Source organism: Protopterus annectens, chromosome 8.part1 (assembly GCF_019279795.1).
Source record: "Protopterus annectens isolate FY-2018-M chromosome 8.part1, PAN1.0, whole genome shotgun sequence".
NCBI lineage: Eukaryota > Metazoa > Chordata > Ceratodontiformes > Protopteridae > Protopterus > Protopterus annectens.
The window spans coordinates 316,996,141-317,017,574 of NC_056742.1; the positions used below are offsets into that span (position 1 = coordinate 316,996,141).

Sequence of the window (21,434 nt, forward strand, 5' to 3'; positions counted from 1 at the left end):
CAAATATTGCCAAGTCAAGATGTGCCTTGCTGATAGACTTCTACCCGAGAAGACTGAATACTGTAATTAAATCAAAAGGTGCTTCAACAAAGTATTAGGTTAAGGGTGTGCACACTTATGCAACCAGCTTATTGTATGCTTTTTATTTTTTATATTTTTTCCTCTAACAGATTTGTTTATTTTTCAGTTGAATTTTACAGTTTCTAGGTCACATTAAAGGTGGGAAACATTTTGAAATGATTTATTGTGGTCTCATTTTTTATATCCTAAAAGCCTGCTATTTTTCAGAGGTGTGTAAACTTTTTATATCCAGTGTATATTTGTATGAAGATGATATTAGTAGTCTATTTATGTGTTATGGCATAAAAAATATTTTGTAATGTTTTTTCCTTAAATCTTAACATAAAACTACTAATTTACTTTTGAGGTTAGGAGCCCAGTTTGCAGTTTTTTTTGTAGTGATTATGCCTGTAACATCCCCTAAAATTTCCTAAGCAATAGTCAGACTATTCTGGAACAGCAGACGTTTATATGCATGAAACAGAGGCAGCTAAAAGCAGTTATTTAGAGAGAAATCCTCTGGATAATGATCAGCATTAAGTGGCATAAAGAATTTTTGGTCCTCTTGTGTCTGTTACTGTGCAGTAGCAAGGCTGCTGCTGGTTTGTAGACGGTCTTGAGTGCTGTGTTGTACATTCTCTTGTGTTAGAGGTGCCTTACCTATATATTTTCCTGCAATGTTAGACTATGTAAGTGTGATAGTTTTCTTTGACATCACTTAAGACACATTAGATCCATGTTTTCTTTCTTTTTTTTTTTTTGTTTGTTACAGAGGCTTATTATGTGGACCTTTTATTGAACTTTTCTAACTTTGCAGAATTTTGTGTTTATTACTGTATTTGTTATATTCTTCATTTTAATAATGTTTGATGTGCTTAGACTTGCACATACAAATAAACATTTGATTGATGAGGTTTTATGCTTTTCTTTGAATGCAAAGTCAGGAACATGATGAAGTATGTATTACCTTGCAGTAAGTTTTCATTTATTCACTTGCTGTCTCTGGGTAAGTACAGTTTTTTTTTTGCGTGTTCATAGGTTTAACAGTCTCTGTACAACAGTGTTTGGAAGTGGTCTGATGCTGATATCCCTTTTTTAATTTGGTTTTGTAGTAAAGTGATCGGCCTCAGTAATTTTGATTTTGTTTTAATTGGATGTGGAGTCCGCCTTTCGTGAATTACCATGGGTATTTGTAAGGTGGTTTCATGTAATACAGGTCATTAGGCTGTCTGTCTGAACAGATAGTCCTCCTTGATTTAATTTCCTGTCCAGACCTATACTTAGTTAACCAGGTTCCAGACATTTCTCTGTTGTCAAATTTTCATGACTTTTATCCTTGATGTACTTAACAATGCTGCCATTGGAGAGACTGGGCATTCTGTTTGCTGTCGTATTAGTTGCCAATAACTAATGGATAACTTTTCATTTTGTGTTTAGGTTGTACACTCAAAGTGCCTACAAGAATGAAATGCTGACTACCACAGTTCCTGAGATTCAGAGAACCAATCTAGCAAACGTGGTACTGCTGTTGAAGTCCCTGGGAGTGCAGGACCTGCTGCAGTTTCATTTTATGGACCCACCACCTGAAGATAACATGCTGAATTCTATGTACCAGTTGTGGATCTTGGGGGCACTTGACAATACAGGTATGCATCTCATTTATTGTATGACAGATACTCTCCTTTGTTCATGAGGACTCCTAGAAAATACAACAGCTGTCTTCTTTTATAGCACTGTCTAACTCTAAATACTGTATTGTCATTCCCTCCAGTACAGCTTTTTTGTATATGTAACTCCCAGTGGGTGTGGCTTGAGCCTTTAAAAATGAAGTTATCCCTTCCAGTTCAAACAAATATTCATATTTCTGGAACCATAAGTGTTACCAGAAAACTGTAAATGACAAACTAGTCAGGATAAATTAATCTTTATATTAGTGGCATTCGTTCAGTTTGATGCATTAAACTGGATTTTATACGCCAAAATAAAGTCAGCGAATATTAATTTTGCAATTTTGTGTAAACAGCCTACAATATCTCAGTTACCATTTAAGCAAAACATGTACTGCAACAGGATATTCTTCATACAGCTGTATATGAGGTTATGCAGTTCCATTTGTGTTACCTTAATAGAAATATGAAAATTATTACAATACAAATAAACAGTATGCAAACAATATTCAATATCTCTAGCTATATTAGAGGTCAAATATCAGTACAACTGTGTTTGCCATCATGTATGCTTTAAGATAAAATCTTCTGATACCTTGCATGTGGCATGGTTTTAAATTAGTAGTGCAAATATGACCAAGCAATATTTGATGCCTAGCGGCATCAGTAGGAGGTCACCTCAAATATGCCTGGAAGTACACTCAGCTGTAGTGACTTAACAGTGAGCTCTAGGAACATTTTGGTGCGATTAACTTGAGTTGCATTACTGACCAAAGCACCCATGCTTTTTTTTGATGTCATACTTTTCTTTAGCATATATAATTCTGAGGAACATTAAGCATTCACTTTGAGAAGTCATGCAACTGCATGTCCACAGTGGCATTGTCATTCAGGCAGTTGCTTTGCTTGGTTGGTATCTGTTGATTACCCATGCTGAAGTGGTAACAGAAAGCCATAGTTAAAACTGGATATTTTTCATATTGCTTCACCACAAGGAACAGAAAATGAAAGTTTACTACTCTAGTTTGTAGCAAAACTGAAGTTTGATTAACTTTTATGCAGACAGAAATCATCTGTGGTGTATAATGGCTTCACATTTATTTGATGTGCTGATGACTTTTTCCGGAACGCTTTCTTCATCGACATCAGGGGGGTCTTTTGCTGTGTTAGAGGCTATGTTTGGTGGACATCACTGATGTGAAGCTTTACCGTGCACTAAAAAAAGTTGTGGAAGACATCTATATTGTACATGCTGGGTGTTTGTTTTGTATATTAACTCATAGTAAATTTGCACAGCTGTCTCACAATAATGGTCAATACCTGCAGCACTCATTAGCTCTGCACTGTATATCTGCAGGTCATAGAACCACATTTCATAAGACTGAACCCATTTCTTTCCAACTCGGTTTTTATTTTGCATGTGCATGTAGACATGCACAAGTGTGAGTACAGACAAACGCACACACCATTTGAAATTGAATAAGTAAAAACTTTATTTATTTGGGATACGCAGGATATGCCTACATTTATTTCCCAATGTTGAGATCCCACAGGAGTTTTCTGATATTTGAGGCCATTAGTTCCATTTTTAATTTACAGTTTTGATTTTTTGCCATTCTTTTGTCCCATCTAAATTACAAAATATTTAGTCCTGCTATTTCCACACCTGAGACTACAGAGAATTTGCATTTTTAATTTGGATGACTGCATAATTCAGCAGTATCTGGAGGTCTTGAACTCTGCATTTCAACAAACTCTTCCTTGTTTTCATCAATAAGGCATAGTCCAAGGGGTTCAAAGATGGCTGCACATTGAGTAACAGCTTAACTCTAGCTCTCCCAGTGTGAAAACAGATACTCAACAGAGAAGGCCAGTAGATTTTTGTGTTTATGGGTAAATGTCAGTAACAGGCTAGTAAATGTAATGCCTGGATGCTAGGAAAAAAGAAATACAGAGCACCTGTAAAAAAACAGCTGCAAAAAGTGAGGAAGAAACACTGACTGGTGAAAGTTCAGTAACTGTTCAGCAAAAAGCAATGCAACTTTCCAGACATGACTTCCAATAACCTACAGGAAGACATAAGACAACTGTACACAGGTCTGGTTAAAATCAGTGAAACACTGATGGTGTATATCAACACAAACAACAAAAGGCTGGAAAAAAATGGAAGAAGCTTTAAACAGATATTAGATGAGGTAGCAAAGCTACAAAAATCAAAGGTTGAAATGAAGTAAAGGCTGGCTGAATATGAGACTGCTCAGGAAGAGATGTTTAAAAAAATAATAGAATTAGAGGGCACGACATGTAGGGAAAACTTGAGATTTTCAGCTATACCAGAGAAGCTAGAAGGAATAGACTACATTAATTTTATGAAAGCACAAATAAGCAACTGGACTGGTATTCTACAGTAGGATTTGTTACTTGAAAGGTCATATCGTGTGCATGCTCCAAATCTGGTTATGTGAAAGCAGCCCAGAACTTAATAGTAAAGATGTAATCTTGCCAGCAGAAGGGGTTGATTCTGACAAAACTGTGGCAGAAGGACAAAATACTAAAATTGGGAGACAGCAGCGTTTTTGTGGAGAATGATTACTTATTGTACACCAGGCAGAAGAGGAGGAAATTCATTCCACTTTTCAGTGTTGAGACACAGGTGTGAGATTCAAACTGCTTTACCCAGTTGTCTTCAAGGTATTCTTCCCTAGGGGGACAAAATAATTTTTGATGAAGTACATGCTATGGAGAAAATAAAGTTTGTCTAACAATAAGTGAGCTGTGAAAACAGGAGGAGTTTCAGCTGTTTGTTGTTCTGGTAATAGAGACCATAGAGAGACTGTACCTGTGGAAACTTTTCCACTGTTTCAACTGGAAATGTTGGAGAAGAAGGAAGGGAGCATGAGAGTTGACTAGAAGAATTGAGAATATGTTGGAAATGAAGAGACAGGATTTGGGAGATGAGCAGTAATAAAATCAGTAATTAATGTGGGATTACAGTGCAATAATTTATATTTGTAAAATATGACGAGAAAAAAATCTGGAAATATTGGACTTTTTCAGAATTTGTTGGACTTGTGGGGGACTCTAAAGTATATGCCCTGCTTCATGTCATTAATGTTTGGAACAGTGGTTTGGGTAAGGGAAGAGAGGGGAGAAATTTAACTGAAAGTAAAGAAAACATTTTTTAATAGTACTGTTTTTGTGGTGCATGATTTTATTTGCATGATATAAAGTAAAGTTGTCTTAGTTATTTTTAAGTGTAATGGGGATTGCAAATAGGTGCTGCTCTTCTTTTTTCCCTTTCTTTATTCTTCTCTTTCCTATTCTTATTCAGTTTTTGCACTGTAATGTAAAAAAGACTGTTTAAAAGAAAAATGATTTTTTTTCTCATTATTACATGGGGGAATGACTAGATTAAGGACCGTAGACTGATTTAGTAACAAGTTTTAAGAGAAAGCAAGTAAATGAAGAGAATATCGATTATTATGAGGCTTTTTTTTGTAGCAAATGAATGTATGCTTAGTAGCAATTTTCTGTATGTGGCCCTCATGTCTCCATGGAAACAATTTGATAAAGCGAAATTGACTGTCTGGTTCTCATGTCTCTGCAGAGAAAATCTGATAAAGAGAAGTTGGTTGCAGTATGGTGGAGAGTGATTGGCTGGGGAAAAAAAAGAAAAGAGAAACTTGCTAGAAGGCTGCACCGTGCTTCTTAGCTTACATCACCTTTCTTTCAGGTTAGCTCAAGAGTGTGGCTGTCAGTTTGGGACATTTGTTCCTGTTAGAAGAGTAGAATGTTAGTATTTGAAGATGTACATAGTTTTGTGTGTTGGTATTAAATTAATAGGTTTTCGGGGTTATTTTGTTTTTTTTTTATTTTGAGGGCTTTCAAGTAAAACAAAACATTTTCTTAAATGTGACATGGGCTGAAATGGATATGACAAGAAACAACTATATAAAAGTTCAACCTGCCAAACAGTGTATTCATGTAACACAAAAGCTGGAACTAGATTTTTAATAAAAAAAAGGTGTTATACCTAAAAGTGGGAATAAATGCTTTCTAATGGTTTTAAATGTCAGTGGTCTCACAGATAAATACAAAAAATAGTGAACTGTATTAAAAACAGAGTGCAAATAGCTATGTTACAGGAGGCGCACTTGGAAAGAACTGAACATGTGAATTTGATAAAGAAAGGTTTTCAGGATGGTTACTCAGGAAAAGAGGATGGGGGGGAAGCTCCAGAAACAGAGAGAGACTGGGATTTCGGGTGCAGGCCTTTAAAGAGAATAACAGTTATCATACAGAATATTATATCTGTAAAGTAGCTGAACGTATCCTAAGAACTAAGCCAATATGGGAATGGAGAAGGGAGTCTGCTGATAGGGATGACTGCAATTAGGGATACAGACAGTAGGCAATTGGTGGTTGGAATTTATTGGAAAAAACTGGCAAAGGAACCAAGGTATTGGGAGCAAATAACTAGAAAGGGGAAAGATGATAGAATGGGAAGACACCAAGGATTTATTTGGACTGCAGGTTAGAGATTGCCTTCCCTATCAAGGATTGATATCAGATTCGACTGCAGGTTAGAGATTGCCTTCCCTATCAAGGATTGATATCAGATTCAAACAATCAGGTAAAAGCGATAGAACCAGTAAATTTCAAGTACAAGTAAAATGAAGTAAAGTAAAATCACCAGAACCACAATATCAGTACTGGTACATTTATTAAAACACAAGTAAAACTTTCACTCTGAAGCTTCATCGGGCATATGCAGTAAAACAATAGTGACACTTTAGTTAAAAACAAGTCACATGATACAGAAAAACAATTAAGTTAAGTTAATGCACTTGTATTTGCAGTTCTCTGAAGTATGGCTTTAAAGTCATGGTACCATTAAGTCTGGATGCAATATTTGCTTTTAAACATAGTATCCATGTCATCTCTTCTTGTTTATTTAAATGCTTAATATTGCCTCCTCGTAATGGTTCAACAATTGTTTGTAAGATCATAAATATAAAATTGAGTGTCATCTGTATCTGCTATATGCTTATAAAGTGCATTAGTAATAGCTGTTCTGTGTATATCCTAAAGATGATTGCTTATTTTTTCTTTAAATTTCCTGTTAGTCCTTCCTGCATAGTATGCTTGGTGTACATTACATTTAACCATACAATATTTTGTGATCTTCAGTTGCCGTATGCCTTTTAATAATGTTTTCCACTAACGGGATGTATAAAACATTTATCTATCTTTCTATCTATATATATATATATATATATATATATATATATATATATATATATATATAAAATATGTGTGTGTGAGCGTGCGTATGCAGTGCACACAATTATTACATTTATAAGTATTAAATGGTTGTTCCTTTTAGCATATTCTTTCTTTTTAAGTTTACATTTCTCTTATATCCAAAGTTAGATTTATCACTGATTATGTCTTTTAATTTGGGTATTTCTCGCAAAATAGACCAGTAGTTATTTATGATGGCCTTAACTGATATTGTATGTTTATTACAAGTGAGCATGCATCTTTCCTTTTGAATATGTGGGGTAAGATCAGATTGCACAACATCTTTTTTGGAAAATACTGGTTTGGCTTCCATGTGTCGACCTTTAATAACTTCACTTCTTATTTTGAGAACTCTTCTACTTTTATATCCTCTTGCTGTAAAGTCTCGTGCTATATTACTAGTTTGTTGGTACATGTTCTCATCATTTGTATTAAGCTTCGCTGTCCATGTCATCTGGTTCCTAATATTATTAAAAATAAATGATAGATGCTCATTTTATGAAGAAGTGCATTACCAGGTTTACAATATGATGTATCTTAATGTCCATTTGCATCCTTTAATAAAGTAATGTCATGAAAGTTAATATGATGATGTGAACATTCCTTTTTCAACTTAAGGAAAGATGTACTGTGGTTTATGTAGTCACAAAATCGTTCAGACATTAGAAATGTTCCCCAAATCAAGAATTGGTTGTCTACAAATCTTTTATAAAAACTAACATTATTAATGTAAGGATTTGTTTCTCGATTCAAAATATGTTCTTTCTCCCACATAAACATAACTGTATTAGCATATGTGTTGGCAACTGGTGCGCCCACCGCTAGTTTGTTTGTTTATATATATATATATATATATATATATATATATATATATATATATATATATATATATATATATATATTCCTTTTGAAAAAGAAAGGTGTTATCTAAGATTAGATGCAGTAATTCACATAAGACACTGATATACATTTGTGAATTCTCAGAAAATTCAAGGAGGTAATATTTAACATATTGTACACCAATTTAATTTGGAATTGCTGTATTTAAGGAGTCCAGTGTAGCAAAAAAAAAATTAATTTAAATATTTGTCATTATGCCATTCATACAACTGATGCAAAAGGTCTACTGTATCTTTAAGGATGGGTGACTGTATTCTCCAGGCCCACCTTCAACTGTGCATCTAGATATTTTCAAATAGGCTCTGTAACCCAACCCCTCACCAACACAGTTGGTCTTAAGGGTGGGTTAACTAGAGATTTGTGTATCCTAGGAATACTGTAAATAAATGGTATCTTGGGATGGACAATAGTAAGATATTTAAATAAATCAACATAAATTTGCCCTCTAAGTTGCATTTTTTGTAAAATCTGTGTAACATATTTAATTTTCCTGTTACATTCTTGCTTAGTTATTGTCATATAATCTACAGTTTTTAGCATATATTGCATTGCTTGGATGTAAAACTCTGCATCTAATTTTTACGAAACTGCAACTCTGTTAGATATAAAAATGTGTTCATCATCTCAATGTATTGAAATGAACAACCTAAATTCATCAATTGCCATCGCTGTAAAAGGTCGGGATATTTATCATGGTATGTCAGCAGTTTGAGGATTCTTGATCATCTAGGAACAATTCTATGCTGCAGATATACCTTGAAACTTTATCGTTGCCATTACAGGGGCTTGAATAACATAATTTGTTGCTCAAAGTATTCAAGTTTATTTTTAAATTGTAGAAGCATGTCATTACCTTGTATTGAGTTAGTTGCTGTAGCTATTCCATCTGTGTCAAGTTGAAGTAACTTGATTTTTCAGTACTTTGATAAGTTTACTTCTTGCCAATAATGTTCGCGTAGGCATATTACTAGTTGAGGGAATGATCCCAGGTTTGTTCTTGTCCGCTTTACACACTGCAGAAAACACAAGTCCAGTCCGATTCGAACAGTCAGGTAAAAGCAGTAAAATTGTCAAATTTCAAGTACAACAAGTAAAATCACTGGAACCATGATATCAGCACTGGCCATTTACTGAAATGCATGTAAACGTTTTGCTGTCAAGCTTCATCAGGCATATGTAATAAAACAACATTCACAGTTTAAATAGTTAAAAACATGCCACATGATACAGAAAAACAATTAAGTTAAAGCACTTTCATTTGCAGTTCTCTCAAGTATGGTTTTGAGGTCACAGTACCATTAAGCCTTGGTGCCATATTATTTAAGTTACATATGATATGTATAGTATTATATAAATACTATGTTACTGTGACTTACAAATTCAGTTTAAGGTCTAGAACTTAAAGAGTACTACCACTATAAAAATAGTTTGTGCTGAAGGGTTTGCCATTTATACTTCTTCCATAACCCCTATGGTTCTAGAGATTTGAACATGTGTTTGAAATGCAAGGACATAATTTGATTCTATCAAAAAAGCTTAGGCTCCACCCATTGGAAGTTATAGTGCAGACTTCATGATCTCTATTGGAATGAATGAGTTAAAGAAAAAGGGGGGCATGAATTAAATAATTTATGTAATGTTGCATAGGTTGTATGATGTCTAGCAATATATATGAAATATAATGTTGGTAAACGTGAAGTTGTTAATACAGTTTGATTATTTTTATATAAATGTAAATTTGCCTATGTCACAAGAGATAATTCAGTAAAGGTATTTTAAAAAAATGAGGCGTAATATATAATGAGTTTTAAGGAACAAAAGAACGTTGGTCCAGGCTACAGCTTATGATTAACTTAATCAGACAGTTCTCCATTAGTGTTTAAATTTCTTCATCTTTTTTGTTTGATCATAGAGTTACAGTTGTGGATTCAACAAATAACTGAATATGAGTCCAGTGTTTATCCCTTCTCTGCCAAACCTAAAATTAATGGCAGACACTTCATGTTGCATTTGGGGGTGCATTTTCAAGGGATTCCGAGGCAGGGTGTTTGTTCCTTTTTTCCAAAGGGAAAACTGCATAAAAGTAAAGGAGATGCTAGCGATCTTTCTTGCACCAGTGTCCTTCCAGACATACTTCCAATGGAGAAATGTTGCAGATATTAACAGGCAGTATTAGATATTGCTATAGTATTGTGGTACATATGTGAGTTAGTTTGTACAGGGAGTGGGACGGAGTGGATTAGACTATTCCTCGTCAGCTGTGTGTGTTTACATTGAGAATTTTGGAACAGGCAGTTTAGTCAGACTTGCTTCTGGAAGTAGTTTGCATCCCAAGCCAGCATAACAACACTGCAGAATTTTTAGTTTCTCACAAGTGAGCTCTGGACACAGGTGTTCCTGCATATAGTAAGAGTAGGGATCTCCAGAGACAGATCTGTTTGCTTCACACCTGAACAGGTAATTGCTGGTGTTCTTCTCTAGGTTGTCTCATCTTCTAAAAAAGACAACAAATGCCTTTTCAGGGTTCTCCTGTTTGTCTTCATTTGTTCTTGCTGGGTGCAAAAAGTTCATCCGAAGATATCGTGAAAAAAACAAATCTAATTTTGATAACTTCATTCTGTCCAAGCCCTTGGTTCATTCTGCTAACTCAGATGTTAGTAGCAGGGCCATTAACACTACCTCTCAACAGCAAACTTTCCCCCTCGTTATTTGAGGGGACCCCACCCCAGCCAAAGAGCTCCCATTTTAACAGAGTGGAGGATTACACATTAATCCCCAGCATTTTTTTTTCTCTACTGAGACCTTTTCCATTTTAAGAAATGCTTAAAGATGAAATGCTAGTAAATCATATCAGTTTAGGATTAGAATTTCCGTCCGATGTAAAACTTATTCATTAAGGTAAATACTGTTTCTGTCCCTTGAGTCTTAAAATGTCTGTTGTATTTGTTAAGTACAGAGCAGACTTACTCACCTCTTAAAGTATGTCCTTCAGATGTATCTGTTTACCTTTGGGGTATCCTTTAGGCATAAACACAGTTGTTAGCAATTGTTAAAGGGTATTTTGGATTTAAGATCTCCTATATGCCCAGTAGCTTTAGCTGTAGATAATTTTGTATTAGAGAAGTTGACTTTACCTTCTTTTGAATCAAGCATTCAGTTTTGTTTGTGTAAAACTTTTTTTTCCTGGAAACATCTGGATAATTTTAGTCCCTTTACAAGGATTTCTGAATAAAGCCACAATATGGAAGAACCCTTGTATAGCCTTTTACAGAGAATGGATAAATGCAGACCCTCTTTTATACCTAAACTTATGTCCTAGTTTAATCTAAAATCAAACGCTTAAGTTCTAGCTTTCTGACCCATGCAGGAAGACACAGAGGAATGAATGTTTTACAGCGTGATTATCCAGGGGGTACCCAGTTATTGTGTACAAAGGACGAAGCCTATTAGGAAGACTCATGTGTTCATCCCTTTCATAAAAGGGAAACCCGGACCATCTGGTAGTACACCATCGTTTCTAAGTGGTCTGCTGACTATATTATCACCTGTGTTATTAGGTACACTAAAACATTGTAGCCATTATGACTCCGTCTGTTATTTATAAGGTGCAGCCTTCTGTACTAACATATTGCTCAAGTTATATTTAAGGGTTCTATGTGGCTATTCATTCACTCTCTCTCTGAACATTGCAAACTGTTTCTCCAGTTTAGGGGTAAATCAGGCTTTGTCTTAGAGCTATTCAGGTGATGGTGTAGATCAGCCACCCTTATGGAATCTGTTTGCTGCACTGCTTTCTCATCTTGCAATACATTTATATGAATCCTGCAGCAGTGGTCTTGGTGATGTACCGTAGTTCAGTTGTGTGATACCATTCATCAATAATAGTAGGTGTATGCATAACAGGATCATTGCTGATGCTTGTGTCTCTTTTTCCCCTGCCCTTGGAGATATAAACCTATTGAGTTATTAATCCAATGTTCTTGCTCTTTGACCTCCTTACCAGTCTCCTTGCTTGTTTCTGACTGCTAGAAGTAGAATGTAACCTATCTAAATAGTTGTGGTTTGATATTCATTACACATGACAGTTGAATATTGTGTACATATGTACAGTACTGGGCAAGTGGTGACACGAACTATAATATGCCTAGTCATATAAACCTTTAAGAAGACAAGTTCTTGCATTCCTTTACAAACTCTTAATAGTGCTCAGATCCCAAGTCAAGCACAGCTATTCATGATAATTGTGGTGTAAGTTTGTATCTATATATCTATCCAATCATCAGTACTACCCTTAAAGGTAAACAAAGTAGTACTTTGCTTGACCTGTAGTGGTAATGTAGTCAATGGTGTGTGAATGTGTTAAGTTAGAATTCTCTCCTTTCAGCAAGTCATGTTTATTTGTTGGTGTAGATTAATTTCCTTACTATGGGTGTTTTAACAGCCACTGATTTTTCGATGAAATAGGAAGTCAGATAGGACTTGGTCTTTCGTGGCTTAAAAAGTGAGACATGGGTCACCTTGTAGCAGTTGGTAGGCTGCTGAGTATAGCGTTTCATTTTTTTGGTTAACATTCATTGAGGGCCTTTCCATTTTAGAGATATATTGGAGCTCGCTCTCACCTTCTTTCAACCCTTCTGTATGCATCCCCTCTACTCTCGAATTTAAACAAGACTGTCCTTAACAAACTCTCAATTTGCTACAACCACATTGCCAGGTTTGCCACTGGGCTGCCTTTTAGGACACATCATTGCATCAATCTAAATCAGCTTGGGTGGCTTGAACTACCCAGCCTAATCCAGTATAACCAACTGATTATGGCCTATAAAATCCTCTATAATCCGGACAATACTCCTGCACTTAAAAATATTATCACCCCCTATAACAATCCTAAACCACTTCGATCCTCTAACAAACTACTAATTCAGACTAGCAAAATTAATAACACAGCCGGTGATTCTCTCTTTGCAAACTCTGTAAGTAGATCCTGGAACTCTCTTCCAGCTGATATTACCTTACTTTCCACCTTAGGTCAATTTAAAACTAGACTCAAACAACATTTGTCACTTAACTGGCTATGTCAATGTATCAAGCCTGGCTAACTCTCTCTAGAATGTGTAAAAATCTGTTAACCAGTTTACTGTGTAATTTAATTTAATCCTGACTTGTGCTCAGGATTAACTGTAACCTGTGGAACTTGTTTAACTTGCTTACTTATGTAATCTCTGTAAATAGTCTGTTTGTAATATGTAATGCTGTATCTGCTTACCCTTGGAGCTTTTCTCCCCGGGCGTCTGCTGAAAATGGACATGCATCCAGTTGGACTATCCCAGTCAACAAATGTAAAATAAAAATAAAATAAATAAAATTTGTGCTTACCAAAGAAAGCATTGTATTCAGTATGCCTCATATGGTCTGCTTATCTTTATATAAGAAGTATTTTTCATTGCTGTACATACTGCTTAGCTTCTCTTTTTGTGGCTGCTCTACTCTACCCACACAAGCATGTGTGGTGTAGTCTCTCTCACTGCATTTTCCAAGGTGCCATTGCTCTCCGTCTTGTAACAGGTTTGTTCTGTAAAGACCATAGTCAGAGATTGCAGTCTGTTACACTGATGAAAAATCTGATTGAGGCACAGTGTCTGCTTTCATGAGACAGCAGTTACAGTACACACACAAGTGAATCCTTCAGCATTGATCAGTCAACCCTACCGTCTGGCAACACAGTGCCCAGATTCATTTACAAAGTACCTAATTTAGTTCCTGTGCCGCCTCAGGGCAGCCATTTCCCTCTCCCTTCAGTCCTGGTGTCCTTCCACTCTACCTGTCTTCCAGCATTGCGTCCTTCTCACGTTTTCCTTTTCAAAGACTGAAACAAAGTGTTTTGTTATCTTTGTTGTTTCAAAGTTTTCAATGATTTTCTTGTGTTTGACTAGTCTGGTCAGGCATGTCCTTCTCTTACTCCTTCTGTGGTATATCTAAAAACATTTTGCTCTAAAAAAAAGTTTGTTCTGCTTTTTTGACAGCTGCTTGCCAACTTCCTTCAGCTTGTCCCTTAGCTTACCTGTTTTGTTTGGCCTGTCTGCTTTTCTTGCATAATCCATCCCTTCCAGTTCTTGAATGTTCTGTTTGTTTTTTCCTAACTGCTCATGTCATATTACTTTGTAGCCATACTGGCTGTCTCCTTATTTTGCCTTTATATTTAGCCTTTGTCCATAATCCTGATCTAATCCCTTTGCTTATTTACGCTCTCTAATTTTGGCCACAGATGCCTGACTCATCTCTGATTGTCTTCTGCACCTCAGGAAAAATAAACTTCCCTAAAATCCCACACCATCATCTTTGTCTTTGTATTCTTTCTTGTATTCATTCATTTATTTATTTAAATTTGTTAACCAGGAAAATCCGACTTGGAACGAAGCCAATTTTCAGAGGAGGCCCGGGGAGAAGCACTCCAGATGCATGTCTTTGTAATGTGGGAGGAAACCGGAACACCCGGAGGAAACCACACAAATGCAAGGGAGGGCTTGCAGACTCCGCACAGAAGGCACCGCAGCCGAGAATCAAACCAGAGAACCTCTTGCTGTGAGGCAACAGTGCCACTGCTGCACCACTGTGCCATCCAGTATATACCAGTAAACCAAGCCATCAATTGACACACTCACTGTTACTAGACTGTGCCTTTGCCTGAACATCCTGGACCCCTGCACCTTGAATTTGACCACATTAAAACGTATGTCCTTTCTGCTACATTCTTCCATTAGGTAGTTGACCCACTCTTCTTCCGAGACCTCATCTATTTACCAGTCTGTCTCTGCCCAGGACCTCGGAACCTCTTATTCTGATTGTGATAGGTTACGACTGGTATTTATGTTCAGCACCACTCCTTAATTTTCTCCTCCATTCTGTCATCCTTCTTTCTTGACATGTCTGGAGGAATGAACACTTTAAGTTCATTATTCCCCCATTTCTTTAACTATCAGGGTGCTCATCTTAAGTTGTCCATCTTCTTGAGATGCTGTTCCTACCCCTGAATTCTGTTTGTTATATTCATCACTACTCCTCTTCACTCTTCTTTCTCATTCTGTAGTCTTGGGGCATTGGCCCAGTCTGTGGTACAGCACATTGCCAAACCTCTATCTCTTTTCTGCGTGATGAGTACGTGAGCATGCTCTCTTCTGCATGTTCACATGCCATGCCATGGCCTAATTTCCTTACCAGAATGAGGAAGGGGGGGGGGCTTAGTTGTCAGCAGCTATATTTAAAGTTGATGATTCAGAAAGTCTGTTTTCAGCTGTACTCTGTTTATTTGGAAGATATACGGTAATTACACTGATAAGTCAGCTTGTCGATCAGCTGTACCGCTGATTGAAAGTCTGTTTATCATGTGTACCTGTTTATCATGTGTGCCAGCTTCTTTTCTGTGTAAGATGATAGTACCATGAGGATCAGAATATTTGCTTATTCTCCACTGCAGTGCACTCAGAGTTGGCATATACACTTAGCAGGGAATGTGGGCACTCCTGCAAAAAAGTTTTAATTTTTTTTTAAGTTTCTGATCGACTGATAATTGACAGATTGTGTTCAGTCACTTTCTGTATGATATGTTGATTTTTCAGTAGTTGGATATTCATTTGTTTATTTGAAGCCCCTTTTCTTGGGGTTTCTATGCTTCTTGCTGTAAGAAGGAACCCAAGTTGGTTCCTCCAGCCAGTGAAGCATTTGTCATTGTGGTCTGTGATGAGTTTAGCTGAAAGAAGAGAAAAACTACACTGAAAACTGATGGACACAGTTTACCATCCAAAAGTTTGATGAAGTATTAGGTGTCAGACTTTGCCAGAAGGTACATTAGTGAGTGATTACTTTGTTGTACATTAGGGAGTATTTACTTTGTTACCACTGATACTTGACTATGCATTGACACACTGTTAGTGGCTGCTCTAAGGCCCAAGAGCTACAGTACTGAACATTCTGTCACCCAGTTGTACATGTTTGCTTGTGATGCCAAAGCTGTGACTTCTTTGTTATACAAGGCAGGGAAGATAGTGGAATGCAGTCCATCTCTGCCCTAATGATGTAAATTCCTCTTGTTGAGTAAAGAGATCTAGCAGTTTAACTCTTTTGTGCACATCCATAAACAAAGCATACATTCTAAACCTATCACTCTTACACTAGTCTCGGGTAATAACGTAACAGTGCATAACCATGGTCTGACTAGCTCTCCAAACTGCAACACTCCCCTATATATGTCCAGTGAAATTTATGGTGTAATTTGGGTATCATTAGGTTATATGGTATATAATTTTCTAAAAAGAAAATAAATAGGCATTACTTTAAACTTCTAACAATTAAATAGTATTGAATTCACAAAATGTAACTAATCAAACCCAGTTGTCATAAACTTTAGTCATATAAAAATTTTCATATATTCCAAAACAGGCAGTCTGTTAATTTGTGCGCATCCATAAACAATGCATACATTCTTTAAGTACTTCAACGTGTGACTGTCACCCCATGCTGTATCTAGTGAAATTTATAGCATAATTTGGGCATCAGTATCTTATACATTGCATTAATTTTCTAAAAAGAAAATAAATATGCATTCCTTTAAACTTCTAACATTTGAGTAGTGATAAATTAACAAAAATAAATGTTGATCAATCAGTGACAAAGCGATAAAATATTCAGGTAAAATATATAGTATTTTCATTTCTGATATAATAACTCATTCAACAACAATTTTTGGCCATTATTGTACTGTGCATACCGGCCATAAGGTCAAACCAACACCACCAGTTGAAATGGTGTATAGTGCAGTACCATATTCAGCTACAAGAACTTAAGTTTGTATGCAGAGTTTGCTTGAACAAAACATGCTAACTGTACAGATGTCTTGTGTACAAAATAACAGTATATGTTGTCTAAAATAATCAGGCTTTGATAAAGAAGGCAGTGACAAACAGCTGCTGTATTTTTTCCTTGGTCTGTGACCAAGTTGTACTCAGAACAAAACTGTTATATCCACCAGGCATTTTTAAAATTATTTTGCTTCTGGTTGTCTTTTTGTGTGGTTTAGTAACAGTAAATACACAAGCTAAAGTCGGGGTGGGGGGGAGTCATAATTCCAGTCATTGAAATGTTCTGTAATATAAAAATGTATATGATTTATACTTCTAATGCAAGGGCAAGCCAGTGTAGAAGCACTTAAGGCCGTTATTGTATTCACTGCATACTGACCAAAAATTCAACATCAGTGCCCCATTGGGAACTTCTGAGACAGTGGATCTGTATGCAAGAGACTATATGTCAGTTCTACCAAGGCACTTTACAAAACAAATTTAAAAAATATATCAAGAGAATTGCCCTAGGATGATTTGTGTACAAAACACACTCAAGAATTCCATAATACTCAGAAGTATTTCACTGCATCTTGAGTGTGATTTACAAAGCATCATAGAAAATACTTAGGATGCCCATGGTAATGTATTTCACTTTGTTACTGTTTGACAGTGCACACTGTTGCACACTCCCCAGCGGTGATCAAGTTACATTGATCAGTTATTTTCGATTAAATCCTCAGACTTTTCCCTCAAAGAACTATATTCAGAGTTTATTTGCTGGACGAAATACATAATGGATAGATGAGTTGTAAACCAAATAGCAAACAGTAGATCATCCAAGTGGCTTTATAAAAGTAATGGTGGTATGTATCAACACTGTACTATATGTCTGGAAATGTTTCAAATGTAACAGCAAATTTCTTACAAGAATACAGGATTTCACTCACAAAATGCAATGTGCTGATGATGCTTGGCATACGTAGGTATGCTGAACTTTACCTTAATATAATGTACTTTACTACAGATGAGTAAACTACTAATGAGGATAATTCCCAGAATAAAAAGTTTCCTGTCCAAGAGAAATGTGCATGAGATATATTTCTGATATAATGACAAGTTATTAAGGAAGCATTTGAGACCATGATTGCACTGTGCATACTGATCAGAAGATTGACACGATAGCCCTATTGGAAAACATCCAAAATTAATAACATTGACTGTGCCAGTGAACATCTCTGAACCAGTTCATCTGTATGTATGAGGCTGTATGTCAGTTCCCCTATGGCAGTTAACGAAAAAAAATCTAATTCAAGAATGCTAGTCTGCTCACAAAGGACTTTACTTCTCATTTCCAATTTACAAAGCAGAGCAGCTTAGACATGGAATGGCCACAATAATATGTTTATTTTTGGTGCTGTTAGATGTCATACACTGCATATACACCCTACAGATGATCATGTGACTTTGATCATTTGTTTTTTTTTTGCCTTCATATAAAGATTACCTCCAAATAGATACTTGCTTTTGGAGTTCATCAGCAATGTGTGACTGCCAAAAACAGATAAAAAAATGGCAACAAGTCAAACATGTATATTATGCTGTAATATATAAATTGACACCAAATATAACTTTTCTAGAAAAAAACTGTGATGTTTGCTCACATATTTTGATCTAATCGTTCAAGAGCTATCTGATGATTTTCCTCTTATATTTAAAAACAAAAATTTTTTCACCATGTGAAACGTTAATTGTACTTATGTTTTGTGGATGAATCTAATTATACTGGGTCGTACATCTGCTGTAGTGTAGCAGTAGCGTTGTTGCCTCACAGCAAGAGGTTCTCCCATTCGATTCTCGGCTGGAGTGAGGGGACTGCCTTCTATGTGGAGTCTGCATGTCCTTCCCACGGTTGGGTGGGCGTTCGAAAGACATACTTAAATGGGCATGCCTTCGTTGAAGGTTGGACGTCGAGCTGGCACCTCAGCGTTCATGAAAATCTACTGCCAATCATTAACGGACCAAAGTTCCGCTGTGGCGACCCCTAACCGGGAAAAGCCGAAAGACAACAACATACTGGGTAGTTGCCAGACATACCTGATATTCTGGATTTTTCTGGATGAATAATAAAAAATACATTGTGCAGTGATGTAAAGTATCATGATAAGCAAATTATAGATTAAACTAACTCTGAGAGTGCCCCACCCCCACCATGTTATAAACTAATAAACAGATAGCTGCCTTGATGTGAAAAAAGACTCAGGATTGCAAAGGAGATCTAATGTTGTCTTGTTTGTCCGTTCCTCCACCACAGGGTTTTGGATCCAGCTTCGGCCACTTCTCAGACTTTGGAACTGTAGCTCAAGCTCCTCCCCATAAACATAATCCTCTTCCAAGCCCCATATTACATCCATTTTCGTTTGCTGCTTCCAGCAGTCAGACATGGTTGATGTGGCTCAAGTGTCTAGAAGACAACTGACTTTCATTTTCAAACTTTTTTCCTGCTTTTCAGGGTCTTTCACCTTCTTTTGCTTTCCTACTTGCCCTATTTAAAAAAAAAAAAAAAAAACTTTATATCTGTTTTATTTTGTAGTAGTTAGTACTGTTCTTTTTCTAGTCCCCATGAGTTTGTTTTGCCTCCTCCTAGTTTCTTCCAGTAGTCTTCCATACCATTGCTAGTATTTTTTAGCCCTGTATTTACCATTGTTGGTATTTGTACTTTTCTGTTCTGTGATTTACTTATTTTTCCTTGCAGGTTGTCTGATAAACCATCTGGTTTTAAGAAATGCTTATTTTGTGGCCACACAATACCCACTCATGCCCATTCTGAGTGAGCGTACTGTCTTGGAGCTTCTCATCTGGATGTGGAGTGTGAGATTTGTTCTGGCTTTAATGCTAGAGATTTGGTTTTGCACTGGAACAAGTTAGTCCTTAAGGGATTGTTGTCTTATTCCTCTTCGTTGTCTGCAGCTTCGGCCTCCACAAAGAAACCAGTTTGGTAGTCTCAAATGGAAAATAGAGAGAAGCACAAAGAGAAGCCTCAAGAGTCTAGAAAGCATTCCCCTGACCGGTCTCCTCAATTAACTACAACTTCAACTCTTACAGTCAAAATTTCTAGATCCTTGGATCCGTCCACTTCTTCGGATCTAAAAATTCCCTCTACTAAATCTCCTAAGTATAGACAACCTTGGTTCTCTCTGGAGCCAATCTCACCTTTCTTGCAAGAAACTCCATGCAAGTTATCTAGACCTCCTCCTACCTCCTTGTCCATCAAGTCTACCAGGAGCCTGGCTGAAACAGATGGGGACAACATAAGAACATTTCTCAGGACTCAAATTCAGTTGGGAGTACTCTCATCCTATAAGCTTTGGAACAGCCCAGTTACCCTTGCTAGGTCCTACTCCATGTGACACTCTAGCACTGGCCCATTAATCAAGGAGCCTCAATCCACTCCACTGGCAACAGTGGGACGTGCGCACTGGGATGATAAGTACACACACATGGCCCATTAATCAAGGAGCCTCAATACTCTCCACTGGCAACAGTGGGGGATGTGCACACTGGGATGATAAGTACACACAGTAAAGTGCAGTTTCCCTTAAGAGCACACAGAGACCACAGTCAGTCTGAGGCTGGTTTCTCCCTCTTTCTCCAGATCCTCAGTAAGACTCCCTACTGTCACAGCTATAGGGTTGAGATCTCAGCTGAGTGGCCAAGCCAAGACCTCCAGCACCCTCTGTCCAACCAGTGCTTTGTATCCCTCCCCAAATAGCTGACACACATACACACACACACACACACACACACACACACACACACCGTTTGAGATTTTATTTATACATAAACACACACACACCTGGAAAATGCTGGCACAAGTTTACTAGCTATGCCTCATTTTGCCCAGACTATTAAGGAAGTCTTGACTGCCACCAGCCACTACTTATCAGCTACTTTAATGCCCTTGGCAAAGGGTGTTCAATCCTACTGTGCAATGTTACTATTAATCCAAATGGTAGTTTCACCAAGAGCAAGGCAATTATTAGGAGTGGCTGCAAAGTGTCACCAAATAGAAGTGCCAGTACTCTATGAACTTAAAATATGTCTCACAAATATCAGCCACAAAGATGGGTTTAAATATATTTAATAATAAATACAAGAGCAAGACAATACTAAATATGCTATCACAGGAAATATTTAAAACAGCATTGCAGGACAGTCTCAACAAAATACAGAAAACATCTAATCTTTACTATATTCCTTACAGAATCTAAAAGAAATTACTGTACCCTAGTTAACTTACTTACAGAGCCAGGCAATATAGATGAGGTGAGTGGGCTTTCCCAGTTGATGCTACCAGGTCAGAGGGAGAATACAAAATGTGCTCTCTCTCTCTGCCAGTTCTTAAATTAATATCTCAAATATTGTTGCTGGGATACTTGCAGGATGACATCACATGGTGTCATGTGACTATCAATTCCCAGCTAAACCACCATTGCTAAAAACTGCCAGCATTTAGCATATCTTTGTGAAAACACACAAACAAGGGCCTTCTTAGATCTTTTGTCAAATGGTGGAAGTCATAAAATAATTTACATTCCTCCACATTTAAAGACAATACAAAAAACTTCTAGTACTAGACATTGTCTATTACTGCACTGAAGCTGAGAGA

General features: G+C 36.8%; 1 protein-coding gene across 1 annotated transcript in view; it reads left to right on the forward strand.

Moving 5' to 3' along the window:
* DHX38 (DEAH-box helicase 38) overlaps positions 1 to 21,434 on the forward strand; it is a gene marked incomplete in the record, with an annotated part of 1,902,786 nt that overhangs the window by 1,457,010 nt on the left and 424,342 nt on the right. Inside the window, 1 exon segment of the mRNA XM_044081902.1 lies at positions 1,498 to 1,706. Coding sequence (XP_043937837.1) covers positions 1,498 to 1,706 — 209 coding nt within the window.